Here is a 17,765-nt window from a genome sequence, read left to right on the forward strand (position 1 = left end):
TCCTACATTCCCAGGATGCTGCACTTTGGTGGAGATAAAGTTAGCACTGCAGAAGTGACAACACGTTGTAACCATTACCCGTCACCACCTCCTCCTCCAAATGATGCAACCCCAAACCCCAGCCTACTCCCACACAGCCCACCCCTCCACCCAACCCCCACCTCCCTCCCCACCCCAGTATATTATCTGGTCGTGTGTCTGTGGGATGCTAGGCAACATAAACAAAACTAAATATAACAGCCGAGCTGCTTCAGCTTTCCAGTCTGTCCTCAATCTGCTCCGCAGAGAAAATCCTCAGTGAGGAAATTAACAAGACGTCAGGAAATTTTCACTTTATTAAAACTTACATGTCTGTTGACACAGAATAAATAAGACTGAGCTGTCAGAGAGAAACTCTCAGCTCCACAATTACACTTACATCTACATGTGAGCTCATTAATATGGTGGAATACATGACATTTGGTTATTTATCACCACGTTGGATCATAGTGCACTAGTTTAAACATACAAAGTGGCATGCATATCAGAGAATATTCCTGTCTGTGACCTCACAGATTCATTCTCCAGGTCGTGTCTTCAAATTTAATCTCATGATGATAAATCACAGAATGTTTAAATCCAATATTTCCTCTCCACAGATTCAATATGGCTGAATCACAGAGTAAAATGTACAGAGGTCACAGACGGGGACAATCAGAGACGAGACAACCTGACGACTGTTTCATCTCAGGAAGAGAAATGTCAGCAACAAAGTACCTTTACATGTCTTTTATAGCTTATTAGCAGCATTTAGTTACAGATACTGAACATCATCATCAGGGAGCTCTGAGGGGCTACAGGAAACCATCTCCTATATCAAAGCATGGTATTGATTAATTCATTAATAATTTAGTCCAAAATGTCATATGGCAGGAAAAACAAAATTAAGATCCATGCAAACAGATGAATAAATTGAGCATTTACAGTGACAGGGACCTCTGACCTTCAGAATAAAAGCAGGGGAGGTGTTATAAAGTTAATCTAATGCAGTTTTCTTTTCATATCCACTGAATGAAAGCACAGACAGATAATTAATGTCAGAAAAACAGGAAACTAAAATGTGTGGTGCACATAACAGCACAAGCATCAGGGGTTCAGGTATTTCTTGCATCATAGATTTAGTTAAAATTTAATTAAATGTATTCTTTTGGCATTTAAAGCTCTGAAAACTGAACTGTATTTTACAATGACTAACACACAGTGACTCAGTTGTTATCGATCTACAGAATATGAGATTGGCTTTTTTTGACACTGATTATTCGTCTGTGGCTTCTTATAGCTGCTATGACAATTAAATCATTTAAAATCTGTTTTTAAAAGGAATTCTAATTCAGAGTTTTTATTCTCATTCAAAATATCCCGTAAACCAAATGCTCAGTTTAGTAATTTCTCCGATTTCCATGGCAATATTTTTTCCACCATATGACCCCTGAGGGCGTCTGTAGAAAACTCTAACCATCAGTTCCCAGAGTTCTTCAAATGTTGTCTCCAAAACTCCAAAACAGAAACATGAAGAAGCAGAAACCAGAGAATGTTTGGCAAGTGACGTAAACGACTGATCGATTATCAGAGTTGTTGGCGATTCATTGATTATCAAACTCATTGTCTCAGGACTTTAGCTTTGTAACAGAAAGTTTAGCTGTTGTCCATCGTCCAGCTCTTCCATTGTGATGGAGTTATTTTCTGGATCCTCCTGCAAGCTGACATGTGTCTAGAGAGTCATGCTTTACTCTGAGCACCACAGCCTCCCATCGCTAAGGAGAGTTAGATCACCTCAGGTGGAGTCCAAGGTCCATCTCTTTACAGTGTGTAAACCTGATGGCACTGGATTTGCAAAGTCGACCAGTTCATGAAAGTCTGGTGCGTTCAGGTTCACGTCTTCCTGAAGTTTGTCATCTTGACTGTCCAGATCTAACAGCTGTTTCTTTGGACAAGGATCAGGCCACACAGTATCCCTGACTGGCCATGAGCGCTGTCTGACTCTCCCTCCGTTTGTCCTTCTTCTTTCTCAGTCGAACCCTCCAGCAGACAGCGCTGGAGCCCAGCAGTCCCAGTCCAGCAGACAGCAGCACCAGTCCCAGCACCGAGATGGTTGACCCATGAGAGTTGAAGGTGTACGCCACCGCTGTGACCACAATGCCGGCAATGAGGACCACCACGCCAAACGGAACGGTGCAGCGGTAGCAGGACATCTCGGCACCACCGGTGGCCGCAGTCAGCTGGACCTCATTGATGTGCGGGACGTGCGTTGTCAAGACAACGCTGTGGTCCTTGCTGGCCTTGTCCCGGTTCAGCTTCTCGGCAGAGATCAACGTCGGCACCTTCATGGCACTCCGGGGGATCCTGGGACCACCTTTGCTATGGAGGTCGTCCGGCATGGTGATCTTACTAGCAAGGAACAGGTGAGCCATGTTGATACTGATGTCAGCAGTCAGCCAATCACAGAACAGCTAGCTGAAAACAGACAATGAGAGGGAGGTTAAGGCTTCTGTTTCTCTGACCTTAATGAAGAGCTCAGAATATCATCAGGCACAGCTACAGCGGCCTGTTATGGATATAAACAGGAGTCTTATTGTCACATTAACCCAATTACAACATAGATCTACTACTAAGCTCCACAGGAAGAATGGAACCGCGTCATTTCCAACTCCACTTCTATTCTACGTGGATATTGTGTCAACATTGCATAGATATATTCCTAGAATACTAATACTATGTTGAAATCAAGATAATGGAGATAAAATTATTATTGTGCCTCATTCTGTTTCGCAATAAATTTCATCCCCCCTACAAAAACCATCCCCCCATCCACTTCCTGGTTACGTTTCAGCGTACGTTAGCAACATACATAGGAGTGCGTCATCCTGAGCAGTTTGCTGGTTCAGGGACTTTCTATATATAGTCAGGAGAGACCATGCCTTGTTTAGCTGCTATCCCACGCTCAGATATCTTAAACTTATATCATGTATAACCCAAAAAATGACATAGATGAAACGCTTGTTGTTTTGAAATCGTTTTTTTTTTTTTTATGTTTTTGTTTTTTGTTAGTGCTTGATATTAGCTTTACTATCAACAAGCTGCTGCCAGGGTTGATGTGTTGTAGTTGATCTTATTTATTTTGGTCCAATTTATTGTTTATACATTTTTATATTATATATTTAATTGTATATATTTAGATATTATCCATTAATAATTATTTCATTTATTTATTTAATTTTTTAAAATTATTATTTTAGGTTGTTTTTCCAGTGAGTTGTATTTAAAGTTCAAGTTTTATTTAAAAGTGCATTAAATACATCAATGAGTAATCATGTTAAATAATTGTGATCTCAGTATTGATCAAAATAATCCTGATTATGATTTTTGCCATAATTGAGCAGCCTTACTGTATTTTCTGATACTTGCATTTGAACAAACAAACAAATCGTATGATCAGATCTGCCAAAAAACTGTTATTTTATGACAGAAGAATATAGTGCACTAAACTTGTTAAATCATGTATCTTAAGAAAATAAGGAGACTATGAGACGATACAGGAGAAGAATATTTATATTTTTCTGTGTTCAGCTGCTGTTAATCAAACTTTGATATGAAACAGATGGAAGGAAGTGTTTCATTTACAGACAGACCAATGACTGCAGATCCGAGAACAGGGTGGTGTCTCATTAAGTAGACTCAAATAAAAAACCTGACCTAAATAAAAGTCCAGACACACTTTTACACAATCTAGTGAAAATAAGTCAACCTTAACTCGTCTGGTAGTGAGGGAGGAGGGCAGAGAGATAACTTCAAAATATCACCTTTAATGAAGGTGCAGCAAATCAAATGAAGGTCAATAAGATTCAGAGCTCAGGAAGAGTTTAAAAGATGCTGCTGTAAAACACAGTTCATCCTTTAGTCAATCAGCCATGAGGAAATCAAGACTGTGAATGGGTAAAAAAAAAGAACCGCATTAATTTCATCCCTGTTTTCAGCTGTAAAGGCAAAATATCATTAGAAATGTGTGCGTTTAATCAGTACTCACATGTTAACACTATGTTTTTCTGTGTAACATTACTGTTTATATAGGTCTGCACAAATTTTATGTAGATTAAGTCAAATAATTTTTCCAGATTCACACACTTGGTTTTTTAAATTCTTTCTGAACCTTTCACATAATCCTGTAAACACTCATATTCTCTGTTTCTGTGTGAAAAGTTTTTAAGTGACAAAAAGTTTTAGGTTCTGACAAATATCAAACTCGGTCATTAAGAAACAAAGTCTGTTAAAAAGCTTTAAAATGTCTCCCCTTAAATCTCTGTGGAATTTAGTTACTGAACACCTTAAATAATTAACCAATTAAGTCATAAGTTCATACCTGAGCAAAAAAAAACAAAAAAAAACGCTTTTACCTCCTCTAGGTTTTTTAGGTTAAAATTATAATTACTAGATTAAGATGACGGAAACTAAACGTGACTGTTTTATTTGTAATATTTTTATTTGTTACATGACCATTATTGTGAAAAGACTGATAATCACTGGTCTCCTCCTGTAACGTTTAGATTGATATAAATTTGAACGAATGTAGGAAATTACATAGAGGTTTTGGTTGTTGTGGAGACGGACATCTGAGTTCATTGTGTCGTCTCGACCACTGCACATTCGGTGGTGGAAGAAGAACTCAGATTATTTATATATTATTGATTAATGATAGTAAAAGTATCAGCGGCAGAGTTTCAGTTGACTCTGTTACAGATCAAAGTTCTGCAGTCAAAATAAATATATACAAAAGTATAATCAGAAGAATTTTAAAAAAGTACCAAAAGTATTATTATAATGCAGAATAACCCCCTTTAAAGGGTTATAATGTGAATTACGTTATACGATGATGATGATGATGATGGTGATGATGATGATGATGATGATGATGATGATGATGATTATTATTATTATTATTATATGCATTAATATTACTATTGATTTGCTGTTGTAGTTGTTGAGTTGGAGCTAATTTTAACAGTTTTATACACAGTTTATTTCCAAAAGAACAAGAAGATAAACTTATATTTCGTAAGTAAAACCTTAATCTACAAAGTAACCAGTGACCAGAGCCGTTACATTGATTGACTTTATTGTCCACCTTAGTGGAAATTCATCTTCGGCTTCTCCCAAAGAAAGTACAATAGAAGATACATACAATTCACATAACAAAAACACGCCTTTAAAAACATAAAATAGTGCAAATGAGCAGGTAGCAGCTAAATGTGCTGGAGTAAAAAGTACAATATTATAAGTATAATATAATAAGTACAATACAATAAGTAGTACCTCGAAATGATACTCCTGCGCAGTTACTTGTACTTAGTTACTGAACACATCTCACCACAGTCTGAAAATAAAACTTTATGGAGGTTTTAGGGGATGTGTCACTGCTCTGAGATCAACAGAATATGTGAATAGAGAGAGAAAACATACACACACACACACACACACACACACACACAGAACTGGTTTAACTGCTGCGTGACCGTCATTGCTGCAGGTTGATAAGTTTCAGTGATGCAGCTGCAGGTTAAAGACAAATAAAAGCACTCACTGTTGAACGGTGCAGATCTCCATTCCTGTCAGGGTTCAGTTATTCCTCCGACCACAGAGCTGAAGTCTCAGTCATGTTGTTTCCCCTCAGCGTCTCAGAGGCTCCACAGGTTTCCCTCTCTCTCTCTCTCTCTCTGTCTCCTCCTGGCTCGTCACTCCGCATCGTCCTGACTGCAGGAATAAATGGGGGAATATGGCTATCAATAGAAAAACGGGGGACCTCCCCTCACACCCCCCACACCCCCCCCTCCATACCACCTCCTACTGGACCAACAGGAAAAGTTTTAACTCTTTCCTCACTTCAGCTGGTACCCTGTCCGCCTGCCCTGCTCTGTCTCACCACCAGACATTCACATTTACATTGATTAATGACGAACTTCATTCAAACTAATTAATGGAGGAGGAAAATAGATCAGTACTTTTCCAGAACAACTCAACCAACCCCTTGAATTTTGACAGGTACATTTATTTTTTTCACGTCATTTATTTTGACATTAAACTTTTGTTGGACACAATCCCCCAGAGCTGTAATTCAGGAATCTTTAAAAGAATGACACAGAAGGCTATAAAAGAAAAAAAAGCCAAGAACAACTCCAGCATCCAGATGTCCCTTTATATTCTGTTAACGAATATCTCAACATTGTCTCTGACATGTTGCGTCCTGAATGTGAGGCAGAGAACTGTCCAGACTTGGTTCAGTTCTGTGTTGCCACTTTACAATAAGACAAATGATTTATGAATGGTTTATAACTAGTTTATCAATCATCTTTTTAACACTAAATAAATCATTTGTAAGTTGTTATAACACATTAGTTAAAAAGGGCAACAGTGACCTGTTGCTTGCCAAATAGTGAGCCCACACATCTGCAACAAATGATGCTTTATTTTAGGTTTAATCAGACTAACGTCACATGTCGAGCCTCATTTACATCATGTGCATGAACTTAATCCCAAGGGGCTGCTTTGGGAAAGAAATGTGTGTAGAAATGTGTGTGTTTGTAGAAATGATCATAGACAACACTCTCGACTAAGACTGATTGTTGTCAGTTATGTAACATCAGTCTGTTCTTTTACTGCAGCCCAAACCCTGCAGAGGTTAATCCTCTAACACACGCATTCATCATTATTACATCATCACTCATTATTGCAACTCTAACAAATACAGTCTTAGGTTGAGCCCATTTTAGACAGTACGAGGGTGTAAAATAAATCTCTGTGTCTCTTGTGGTCCACATTCTCTGGTCTTCCTTAATCCCACTGTCAAGACCTCATATTTTAGTTTGTATATTTGAAATGTTTTTTGTAAGATACTGATGCAGAACGGATCATTTAAGATGCAGTTAAGTTTCTAAGACAAATAAAAAATCTTGTTTATTTAGTCTTGTAATGGAGACGGCATGTTTACTCCACGTTATACAGAAATGTGCAGGTTGAAATATGAAACTTCATTGCCTCCGCTCCAGTACTCCCGTATGACTGCCATAAAACTGAAACTTTACATCTGAAAATGGTTGTGATGGAGTCACATTTCCTCTGCCAGAATCCTCCTGCTGTTCCCTGGGAAGCCTCCACCCTGCAGCTTGAAAACCCGGTTCGCCCCAGACCTGCAAAACTTTAACATCTGGGAGGAATCAGCTGGGAGACACTGTGGAGGCTTGTTTATTGTCCTGACCCCGATGCTGTCCTCTGAGGTTCTGAACGGCTCCAGTTTCACGTCTACGGTGGTCCAAGAGCAGAGTGTTTCTGTGGAGGGACTGATGACAGAGAAGGAAAAAAAAACAGTTGTGAGCATCATGTTGAGACTAAGTTCCTCCTTTAAAACACTAAAACTCATCACACAGCTCTCAGGTGACTCGATGTTGCAGTTGTATATATATATATACAGTATATACTGAAGTCTGGTTTGTGTTCAGGGTCTCTGTTCTCCAGCAGATCCAGTGTCAGTGTTTTTGCAGGATAAACTTATTGCTCATCACACAGACAGAAATTGTTTCATTTTTGGTTTTTACATTTAGGAGGACGATTTTTTTTAAAGACAGCAACGTATTGGTGAAGCCATGAGCCAATCCCTAAAAATCCATATAATCCTTGTTTAGATAATAGATGTTCAGTTCAAATAAAAAAAATGTCATTAACAGTAGCTGGTAAGTTGGTAGTCAACAATCCAATATTAAGATGAAATTGGAAAAGTAAATCAGTAACATAAACTTTAGCTGCTACATTTGACCTTCACAAATCTAATGTCAATGGAAAATGACAGTGACAGTGACATTACCTGCCAGTGTTCCCTACAAAAAGTGAGTAGTAAGTTAAAATGAAAAAAGTATGAGAGTATGATGATTCTAAAATGAATGAATGTGATAAATTGTCAACTGCTAACTTTGTCCATTAAACTTTTAACATCTAATTAAAATGAAATAATATCAGTAACATTAGCTAATGGCCATCACAAATAATAGAATTAGTTGCTGCCACTGATGACCACGTTACCCAGATATGGCCATCACAAATTTTATGAAATGAGAAGAAAATCAAAGTTAACCGTCCTGTTCATCAACAAAGATATGATGTGATATCTTCTAATGCACATTTCTATGAAGAAACCTGGAATGGAGAAGTGTTGGAGCTGAGAACTGTATCTTTAGCCGTCAGTCGTTATCACAGACATAAACGACGGGACCTGCTGTGATCAGGTGAATGATGAGCGTCCTCTCTCAGAGGCAAAGCAGGATGGAGAGTCATGTTGTTGTAGCTTTCGTTCGTAAAAGGAGCCTTATTGTAAAGTGTAAAACACATCATCATTTAGTAATGAGTTACTATAAGACTCCTTTTACCAGTTATAAAGGGTAGTACGTCATTAGTCAGATCAATAAGTAGTAAGCATTAACTTAATCTTGCCAAATAGTGAGCCTGCATTAATGTGTTAAAACTGTGTTATAACTTGTTTATAATTGTTTATTTATGAGTTATAAAGTGTTAACAATCGAATTAATAACCTCATATATAAACCATTTATAATTCCTTTATAAGAGTCGTCTTATGTAATTAACATTAATGGAAATTTTGTACAGATTATACAAACCAGATATAATGTGATGTAATGTTTTATGAATTAATTAGAGGAGCTGGTAGGTGAAGACAGATGCAGGCTAGCTGTTTCCCCTGCTTCCAGTCTTTATGCTAAGCTAAGCTAACCAGCTGCTGGCATGGGTTAACATGGAGAGATAAAGATGAGTTTTCAGATTAATGAGCTTTAATGTGAATGAAATCTCCACCCTGTCGCTCCTGCAGAGTTCAGCTGGACACGTCTGGCCTTATTTGAAAACCCTGAGCAGACTTTGCTTTTGCAGATGATCCTCTGAGGGGTCGATGTGGGCCAACAGGGCCCCCGGTGAGTCCTTTCATCTGGAGTGAGGGGTCACCGCAGCGGGGCCTGAGAGAGAGGATGGAGCCCCAAAACACCGTGACCTGGAGAGGACTGGAGAAACTCAGGAGCAGCTAGTGAGTACAGACACAAACGTCTCCCTTGTGAAGATGACTGTAAATATCTGCACCAGGAGTTTGTTTTATCTAATTTGCATTCATGGTTTCAACAGCCACTGGAGTGAAATTGGTTTAATTTCCCAGCGGCTCTATGTGCTCACTTCACATTATTTCCCCAAAGGAGGATCTGTAGTGCTTCTCTCTAAACTAATCAGGCAAAAATGAGATGTTTAATGAATGCATAGAGAATCATCTTCCTTCCTGGCCCATTACTCGGCTGTCCAGGGACGGAGGACGAGTGCTAAATCACTTCCTTCCCGGATCCATTTCTGGGTTAGGGATGATGTGAGTTATTTGCTTTGGATCCTTCTCTCTGGAGACATCCTCCCTGCTTCCTCTGGACGGCAGATGGTTACAGACTGTGAGGTTAGCAGCTATTAGCAGCTCATGACTGTTTGTTCTGCTTCCTGTGAATACAGGTGTGTTCAAACGAGCCACAGCTCTGTCGTCTCACATGCTGCTCATTTGCTTTGGCAGCGGAAAAGTTGACTTTGCATCTTTGTAGCTTCACACAGCCCTGTTACTAAAAAAAAAAAAAAGCTACTTATAAAAGTGTGTGGTCATAGCAGCAGCCCCACGAGGCTTCAACAGAACTGATGAAAAAAGAAGAAAATAACTTTTGTTTCCACTGATGGGGTAAAAAATGTAAAAGCTTTTCCTGAGGGTGGAGCCGCAGAGACGTTTATGTTGTTACTAAAATTAAATCGGTAAAGAATAACCATGTTTTTATGCTTGTGCGCTGGCAACAGTTAGAGTCCGTCCATCTCAGCAACGCCTCGACTGAACTGATTAGATTTTGGCGGCTAAAGGTCAAAGGACAAGGTCATGGTGACCTCACAAAACACTTTTTAGCCATTACTCAAGACTTCACACCAATTATCACAAGATTTCACACAAATGATTCATATTTTCTCTGACTGTGGATAAACAGGGATGTAATGAAACCAGTCTGAGTGGAGGAGGCAGACGACCACGAGGAGGTGATTTTAGTCTTTACTGTCATCGGAGCTCATGTGCTGACGCAGAAACATAAAGAGATGGTTTCTCAACTCGCTCTGGAAAATGAAAAACACCAAAGTCAAAAAGCACAAGTGAACAAACAGTGTGCAGCCAGAAAGAGAGAGGAGGGGATGTGACAGAGGGATCCAGGATGTGTGACTGTCAGCGTGATCATCATTTGGTATTATTGGGATCAGAGGAAACTGAGGATGTTATTAAAGAGAGAAAGAGTGACAGGATGGCAGATCAAATAAAGAGGGGGCAGGTCACAGGTGCTCGATGAAAGGTCCTGATGATGTGACAAATTCAGAGATACGTGACTGAAATAAAATCTTAGAAATCTGAGAATCAAACCAAAAATATTTAAACTACTAAAACATGTTTGTCTCAACAGACTAAATCTGGTGAAAAGCTTTGTTTTTTATCAACTTATAAATTGAAAATAGATCATTTAGTAGGGCTGCAAATGGAGAGAAATGTCGGGGAAACTTCAGAGTAAAAGAAAGAGGACAGGATGAAAGACGAGAGACAAACAGGTGACGAGAGGAAGGAAGAGAAAGTCTCAGAGAGGAGGATGGGGATAAAGAGGGAGTGAGGGTGAAGAGAAAAAGAGGGAGCTCCAGGTTTGGACAAGGGGAGGAAGCGTTCCCATAATTCACTGTTTTCATGTGGGATTACCTCACGTCCTGCTGCTCAGCCTCAACACGTCGGCCGTGGCCCTGGAGAGCCGACAGGAAGGGCTTCCAGTTCAGAGGTCAGCAGGTCACAGAAAACACTGGAGAAACCTTCTGAAATCCATCTTCTATCTGTGCGGACAGTTCACTCTGAATACTACAGTTCCCATGAGCCTCAGCGGCAACCGGAGCAGAGAATCCAGCCAGAGAATGGGACAAAACTGCTGCTTTTCTGCAGAGCTGACAGTTGTACTCTGACCTGTTGATGCAGGTTTTGACACGTCATATACATCTAAAGATCTCTTTCATTCTCATTTATCCGTCAAATATTTTTTTCAGTGAATAAATGAATTGATGAAATCGCTCATTACAAGTTCTCAGTGTGACGTCTCCAGGTTCTGTTTTCTGTCTGAACAAGAGTCCAGAACCCAAAGATTTTCGGTTCACTGTGATGTAAACACCAACGAGAATCACCTCCTGCTCCACTCAGACTAGTTTCAGGTTACCTCCCTGTTTATCCAGAGTCATAGAAAATATGAACCATTTGTGTGAAATTTTATAATCATTGCTGTGTGAAGTCTTGCTTTATGGCTAAAAAATGTTTTGTAAAGTCACACTGACCTTGACCTTTGACCTTTGACCACCAAAATCTAATCCCTTTGTCCTTAAATCCAAGTGGGGGAATAAAATTACAGGAAATCCTCACTTTTTAGCAAAATAACTGTTATTAATGATTGATCTTTTCTCTAGATCTACTAAGTGACTGATTGTTTTGGCTTCTGATTGGATGTTTCTTGCAGCAATGCTCTCTGGGACTTCTATTTTTAAGGTTTATACATCATATCACGCAATCATGACGTGATTCCAGCAGTGTTTATTCTGATTTTTAAAAAAAACTAATACATTTAGTAAGAGCAAAATAACAGACAGCAGATCACATGAACACAGTGTTAGACTGAATGATGAAATCCAGTCTGATCAGGCTGGTCCAGGTTTAGTCCATGAATGTGAGGACAGTCACTCTGATGATGAGAAGGAAGCTGCAGAAGACAGACCTGGTTCAATGAAGACCCTCCGCAGCTCCTCACTTCATCATCACCATCATCACCTGTCTCTTCACTGAATTATGTGGCACAAACTGACCTGCTTCAGAAGTGGAGCATCAGCCAGATGTTTCCTGCTGTATGTGCAGCAGCTGGCCGGCAGACTGACTAAAAGCTGCTGTTTGTGTATCACATGGGGATTTGAGGTATTAGACTAAAGTCAACAGGGGAGGAAAGAGACTGAGTTCACTTCAGCGCTTCTGCTGCTTCACTCAGTGTCACCTCTGTCCAACAGCTGGAGTTTTATATTCAACATGAGGAACACAAAGACTTCTGTCAGGCCAGGCTGGATTACCAAGACCCCTCCGCCCTCAGAGGCCCCAAGAGCCCCAGGTTCATTTGAGGAATCGTTCATTTGTTGGGAAACATGCAGCTACAATACAATTTCAACTGAAGCTGAGATACAGGATCTTTAACCAGTCGCTAGATCCTGCCGTGAAGAATCAGCCTGTGTCAAAAATGAGTTTTACAGACAGAGATGAACATGGTTGTGTCTTATATAGATCTGACATATATTATTTTTTTATGTGAAAACATGCATTCACAGATTTTATTAAAAGAAAAACAGACTGTAGTCATCATTTCATCATGCAGAATATAAATCAGTTTTGTGCTAAATAAATGATCAATCATTATATATGTGTATTTCTTCAATGTAACCCTCAAACAGTTTCAGCTAAAAGTACTGTTAATATGTTTGAACTTTGGCTGCACTCTGTTGTTACAACACAAGTCACATTAGGTGTTAATACAGCACTGACAGAGAAAACGAAAACAAATCAAAACCATAACAGCCACAGCAACAGCAGTACAAATACTGAAGAAGACAACAGATTAACTGACGGAAAAAATGTGGAGTCCACACACTGAAGTTTATCTCCAATAAAATTTATTTGACCAACCAGGAAATAACTAAATAACTAAAGTTTATATAATTTATAGTCAGTTTAATTAGTTTCCTTGAAGTGGACATGATACATAGACAAGGCTCAGAGAGATGATGGTGGTGTCACTGTCTTTTAAAAACAAACCTCCAGTTTACATGATGCTAAATCAACAACTGTTTTTTTTTTTTTTTAATGACATCAAATAAGTCACAAATATCACATGGATATTACAGTAACAAGTCTTTATTACAGCCTCATAAAATATAGTTGGATGTCACGAAAACTTTTACACTCACAGCTGCAGCCATACTGACATCTTGTGGTGCTGACAGGAACTACAACTGCTTAAAACTGTATTGAGCCTGTGTTCATGTGCTGCTTGTAGCCTGGTTTACAGAGGTGACTCATGTAACTGTACAGGTAGAAAGTTGTTCTGAAAGCGTACAGACACCTGGAAACACCTGGACCACCTCAGGGCTGAGATCAGCTCACTAAGGTGTCGAACGTCCAAAAGAGTGAGAGTTTCAATATTATTCAGGAGGTTTACAGAAGAGTTTAATTTTAACAAATGTCTTTTAAGTCACTATCCATCACCAATAGGTCACATAATGGTGGTTGAGCCTATGACCCACTGATGGAGTTCCATAGAAGTCTTGCAATCTACAGTCTTATAAACTTGTTGTCTGGTAAGACTCAGCTGCAAATGTACAAGGAACACAAGTCAGTGTTGTGTGTTCCAAGTGTGGTTAAAAAACAAACCTGTAATTACAATGTATGGCCACAGGTGTCGCCAAAGATAACAAAACAGAGATGTTGGAGATTAACACTTTAAATACTCAAATCTGACTAACTGAGATTCAGATGATTCCTGACTTTCAGTAGTTTGACAAAACAAAACATTAAATAACAAAAATCATAAACTCAAGCTCCACTTTTTCTGGAGCTTTCAGCAGCCAGACATGAGCATCTGATATTCAGACTAATGTCAGTATTGAATTTATCAATGCATCATCTGATTTACTCAAGTTTAAGTCATGTGTTATTTTTGAGTGAAGTCCAGGTTATTATGTCCACCAAAGAAGAGAAACCACCAAAGCAGAGTTTCCTGACATTGAAATTGTATTTATATATTTTTTGTATTGATTTAAAGTGAACTGGGGCTCCTGTCAGAGTTCAGTGTGTCCATCCTCACGGCCTCCTGAAGCGACTCAGGATGGGATAGATGGTTTCAAACGCTCTGTAGATGTCAGCTACTGTTTTGGCTCCTGGAAAAAATAAAACACAAGAGATGAGAACTTTAATTATATCAGCAATTTCAAAATGAAGTTACCGAATGTTCTACAGAAACAAGGGTTATCAAATCAGGAAAGGGCACAAGAGGGGATTATATTTTAATTTAGTGCGACCAGAATTCAAACACATCAATAATCTCTTAAAGGAAGACTAGAAGTACATAGAAGACTCCTTGAACCTCTTCAGGGACTACACAGACTACCTGAGGGACCACTAGATCTTCTAGAGCCCTGGAATCTCTGTAATATATTTCTGCTGTTGTAATGATCAATAAAGAAGGATGTGTGGACACAAATGCAGCTTAGTCACCGGTAAATGCCATCTTCCCAGAGGCAAAGATGGTCACGGTGATACCGGGCATCACGTAGTAGAAGAGGCCAGGAAACAGTTCTGGTTCATAACTGTGGAGAGAGAAGAACACAAAACCTGACATCAAAGGGACCAGATACATTCAGCTGGAGGACTGAGGCTCATGCAGCCGCTGACCTGCAGTGTTGATGGTGCACCAGCATCAGTTGCTCCAAACTGACAGGGAAGATGCTGCAACTGGCCACCACGTTCTGGACCTTGAAGTCCAGGAAGGAGACGGGAAAGCCCAGTTTCTGCACTTTGCGAGCAAACCTCCTGGTTGCCACCTGGGACTGATCCTCACTGCTCAAACACACAGACGTGAAGGGGACTGAAAACTGTCCTGAAAACTGTCATGTAGCATCAACATCACTGGGGACAGTAACAGTAACAGACTAACAGACCTCTTCGCTCCTGTACAGACAATATTTCCAGATTTGTAGATCACTGCTGTTGTTCGCGGCTCACGGATCCTCATGACGAGCGCCTTGTAGCTCTGAAACACAACAGGAAACTCAAAGGTCAATGAGTCAGGCTAAATAAATTGGAACTAGAATCACTCATGGTTGTCTGCCTCCTCCGCTCAGACTAGTTTCAGGTTACCTCCCTGTTTATCCAGAGTCGTAGAAAAGATGAACCATTTGTGTGAAATTTTGTCATAATTGCTGTGAAGTCTTGCATAACGGCTAAAAAGTGTTTTGTGAGGTCACACTGACCTTGACCTTTGACCACCAAAGTCTAATCAGTTCATCCGTGAGTCTTAGTGAAAGTTTGTGCCAGAGTTCTCAAGATATTGCATTAACAAGTCCAAAATCATGTTTTGTGAGGTCACCGTGACTTTGACCTTTGACCTTTAGAATCCAAAATCGAATCACTTTTGTCCTTGAGTCCGGGTGAATGTTTGTACCAAATTTGAAAAAAATACCCTCAAGGCGTTACGGAGATATTGCTTTCACGAGGCCAAAACCGTGTTTTGTGAGGTCACTGTGACCATGATCTTTGATCTTTGACCCCCAAAATCTAATCAGTTCATCCTTGAGTCCTAGTGAACGTTTGTGCCAAATATGAAGATGTTCCATCAAGGTGTTACTGAGGTATTGTGTCCACGAGAATGAGGATGAGATGGATGGAGGATGGACAACCTGAAAACAATATGGCTGCCTCTCTGACTGTCGTGTGGTTCTGCGTTCTGGTACCTTTGGGTTGTACTCTACGTTCCAGGCATTTTGGGCAATGAAGTTCAGGTCCAGACGACAGCACAGCTTCACTGAAGAGACGACGTTCCTGCACACAGACACGCTGGACATGGACTTTTACAATGACATGTGAATGCAGCATGACACTCAGGAGTACAGATTTAGCAGGAGGGAGTTTTAAAACTACAGTAAAACAGGTGAGCTAATGAGGAGGATCGTGTGATACGATCAAAAGCTCCAGAACTACTGTTTCCAATGTCAAGATGAATTTTGAATCAACTTCTACGTAAGCTATCGTGGATAAAAAGTCCTGAAAATGGTCGGACATTTGAACATAACTGATTCTTAAAGGACTGGAAAAAAAGTCATCTGATGAGGAAGACAGTGTGATAAGACTGAAAGTTCCAGAGGAGCTACTACATAGACCTTGTGTTGAGTTTGTTTTGTTGTGACCTACTGTATCTGTGGAAGCTCCGTCACATGAATCACAGGCATCAGGGGGGTCACAGGACGAACACAGGAGCCACCCAGCTCCGGCAGGGATGACGCACCTGGGACTTTGGCCTGTCCTGTGGAATCCTGGGAGCTGTGGTCCACACCAGTTCTGTTGCCATTCTCTGATGAAACAAGCCAAAGACCATCAGAGGTGCAGAACCTTCTGAGTCAGGCTGTTAGCAATATTTTGTCAATTTAACAAAGAATAAAGCTGCCAAGAACCAAAAGTAAAAGAAAAATTACCACAAAATGTACAAATCTTTAGTGATAATCGCTCAATATATTAATATTATGGTTCATGATTGTAAAAAATATTGTTTCGCTGTTTATGTACAAAGAAATACAGCAGGAAATAAGTAAGAAATAAAAGCATAAAACAGTCATTTTACATACAAAGTGAGTTGTTGTTGTTGTTGTTGTTGTTGTTGTTGTTGTTGTTGTTGTTGTTGCTGCTGCTGTACCTGTGTCACCCTGACTGGACTCGTACAGTGTTAGCAGCTCATCAGGCAGTAACCTGAGGAACAGCTCCTCTTCATTCAGCTCCTCCTCCTCCACCTTCACCTGCAAGGAGTCCTGCTGTGAGAGACTGAACCAGTGACACCATCTACAGACCAGAACCAGACCAGAACCATGGAGGAGACATCTGCTGATATTCTGTGTTTTTATTATTGTCAACAAATCCCGACAAACGTGCAAGAGTCAAACCAACACTGAATGTCTCCTAGTAACAAGTATGAGGTGTGTTTGTGAGGTGTCCTCCTGTTTTTCATCAGTAATTAGAAATTCAAATGTGCTTTTTTGCAGCTTTTACTCACATTCACAATGAGGTTATCAAAGTATCTTTCCAGTGCTGACTCATCCATGACTCAGGAACCTTCCAGGACTTTTCAAGGACCTAAAATTACTAAATAAACTTTTGTTAAAGTATTTATGTATGATCAGCTGACTGTGAGAAGTCAAGTACATATGTTTACATTCAAGTGGGTTCACTCATGAATGAGAACTCTGTTGCTAGGCGACAGGTGAGAAAAGATGACATAGCGCTGTTTCTTTTCAAAAAAGATTTGTCTCGACAACAAAACTAATTCTCTGAAGATTTCCACTCATGATGTTGTGGATATTGTTAAACAGACTTTTCTAGAGAGCACAGTCAACGTGGCATCACTTGAACACGTCACAAGCATTAATAATCAGAACATCACGTAACATGCATAATGTCAGAAAACAGGTGAGGTTTTTTTAAGTAGGACTTTGGCTTCTTTTAATAAATGATGTGCAGGAATCTTCATTTTTTTCCCTGTCTTCTTCTCTGCCCTTTTCTTTCTTTTCCTTCTTTCACCAACTTTCCATTTTCTTTCCTTCCTTCCTTTCTCTTTTTCCCTATACCTCCTTTCCTACTTTCATTCAGTTTCCATTTTCCATCCTCTCCCCCCTTTTCTCCTTTGCCCTTCATCTTTCCCTAATGTATTCACATATCTTCTTTCCTTTCTCCTTTCTTTTTATGATTTTTCCTCTTACTTCTATCTTCCTTCCTTATAACTTTTTCTGTGTTTTTTTCTTTTCCCTTTCTTCTCCCCTTCCTAATTTGTATTTTCCATTTTCTCTTCCATTTGT

The 17,765-nt window shown here is 39.7% G+C and overlaps 2 protein-coding genes across 2 annotated transcripts; both read right to left on the reverse strand.

Moving 5' to 3' along the window:
* Positions 1-337: 337 nt before the first annotated feature.
* Positions 338-5,762, reverse strand: LOC111237091 (transmembrane protein 100-like). Its single transcript, XM_022766058.1, has 2 exons — positions 5,615-5,762; positions 338-2,493 (listed from the first exon to the last, which is right to left on the reverse strand). The coding sequence occupies exon 2, from the start codon at positions 2,448-2,450 to the stop codon at positions 1,977-1,979; it is 474 nt and encodes a 157-aa protein (XP_022621779.1). The 5' UTR covers positions 2,451-2,493; positions 5,615-5,762; the 3' UTR covers positions 338-1,976.
* A 1,373-nt stretch (positions 5,763-7,135) lies between these two features.
* On the reverse strand, positions 7,136-17,014 carry LOC111237051 (TATA-box-binding protein-like). Its single transcript, XM_022766009.1, has 9 exons — positions 16,967-17,014; positions 16,613-16,727; positions 16,114-16,273; positions 15,657-15,744; positions 14,865-14,956; positions 14,599-14,763; positions 14,422-14,513; positions 14,012-14,084; positions 7,136-7,367 (listed from the first exon to the last, which is right to left on the reverse strand). Exons 1-9 carry the CDS (start codon positions 17,012-17,014, stop codon positions 7,136-7,138), a joined length of 1,065 nt encoding a protein of 354 aa, XP_022621730.1.
* Between the last annotated feature and the right edge of the window lie 751 nt (positions 17,015-17,765).

Source organism: Seriola dumerili, unplaced genomic scaffold (assembly GCF_002260705.1).
Source record: "Seriola dumerili isolate Sdu_G_001 unplaced genomic scaffold, Sdu_1.0 BDQW01000807.1, whole genome shotgun sequence".
Taxonomy (NCBI): Eukaryota; Metazoa; Chordata; class Actinopteri; order Carangiformes; family Carangidae; genus Seriola; species Seriola dumerili.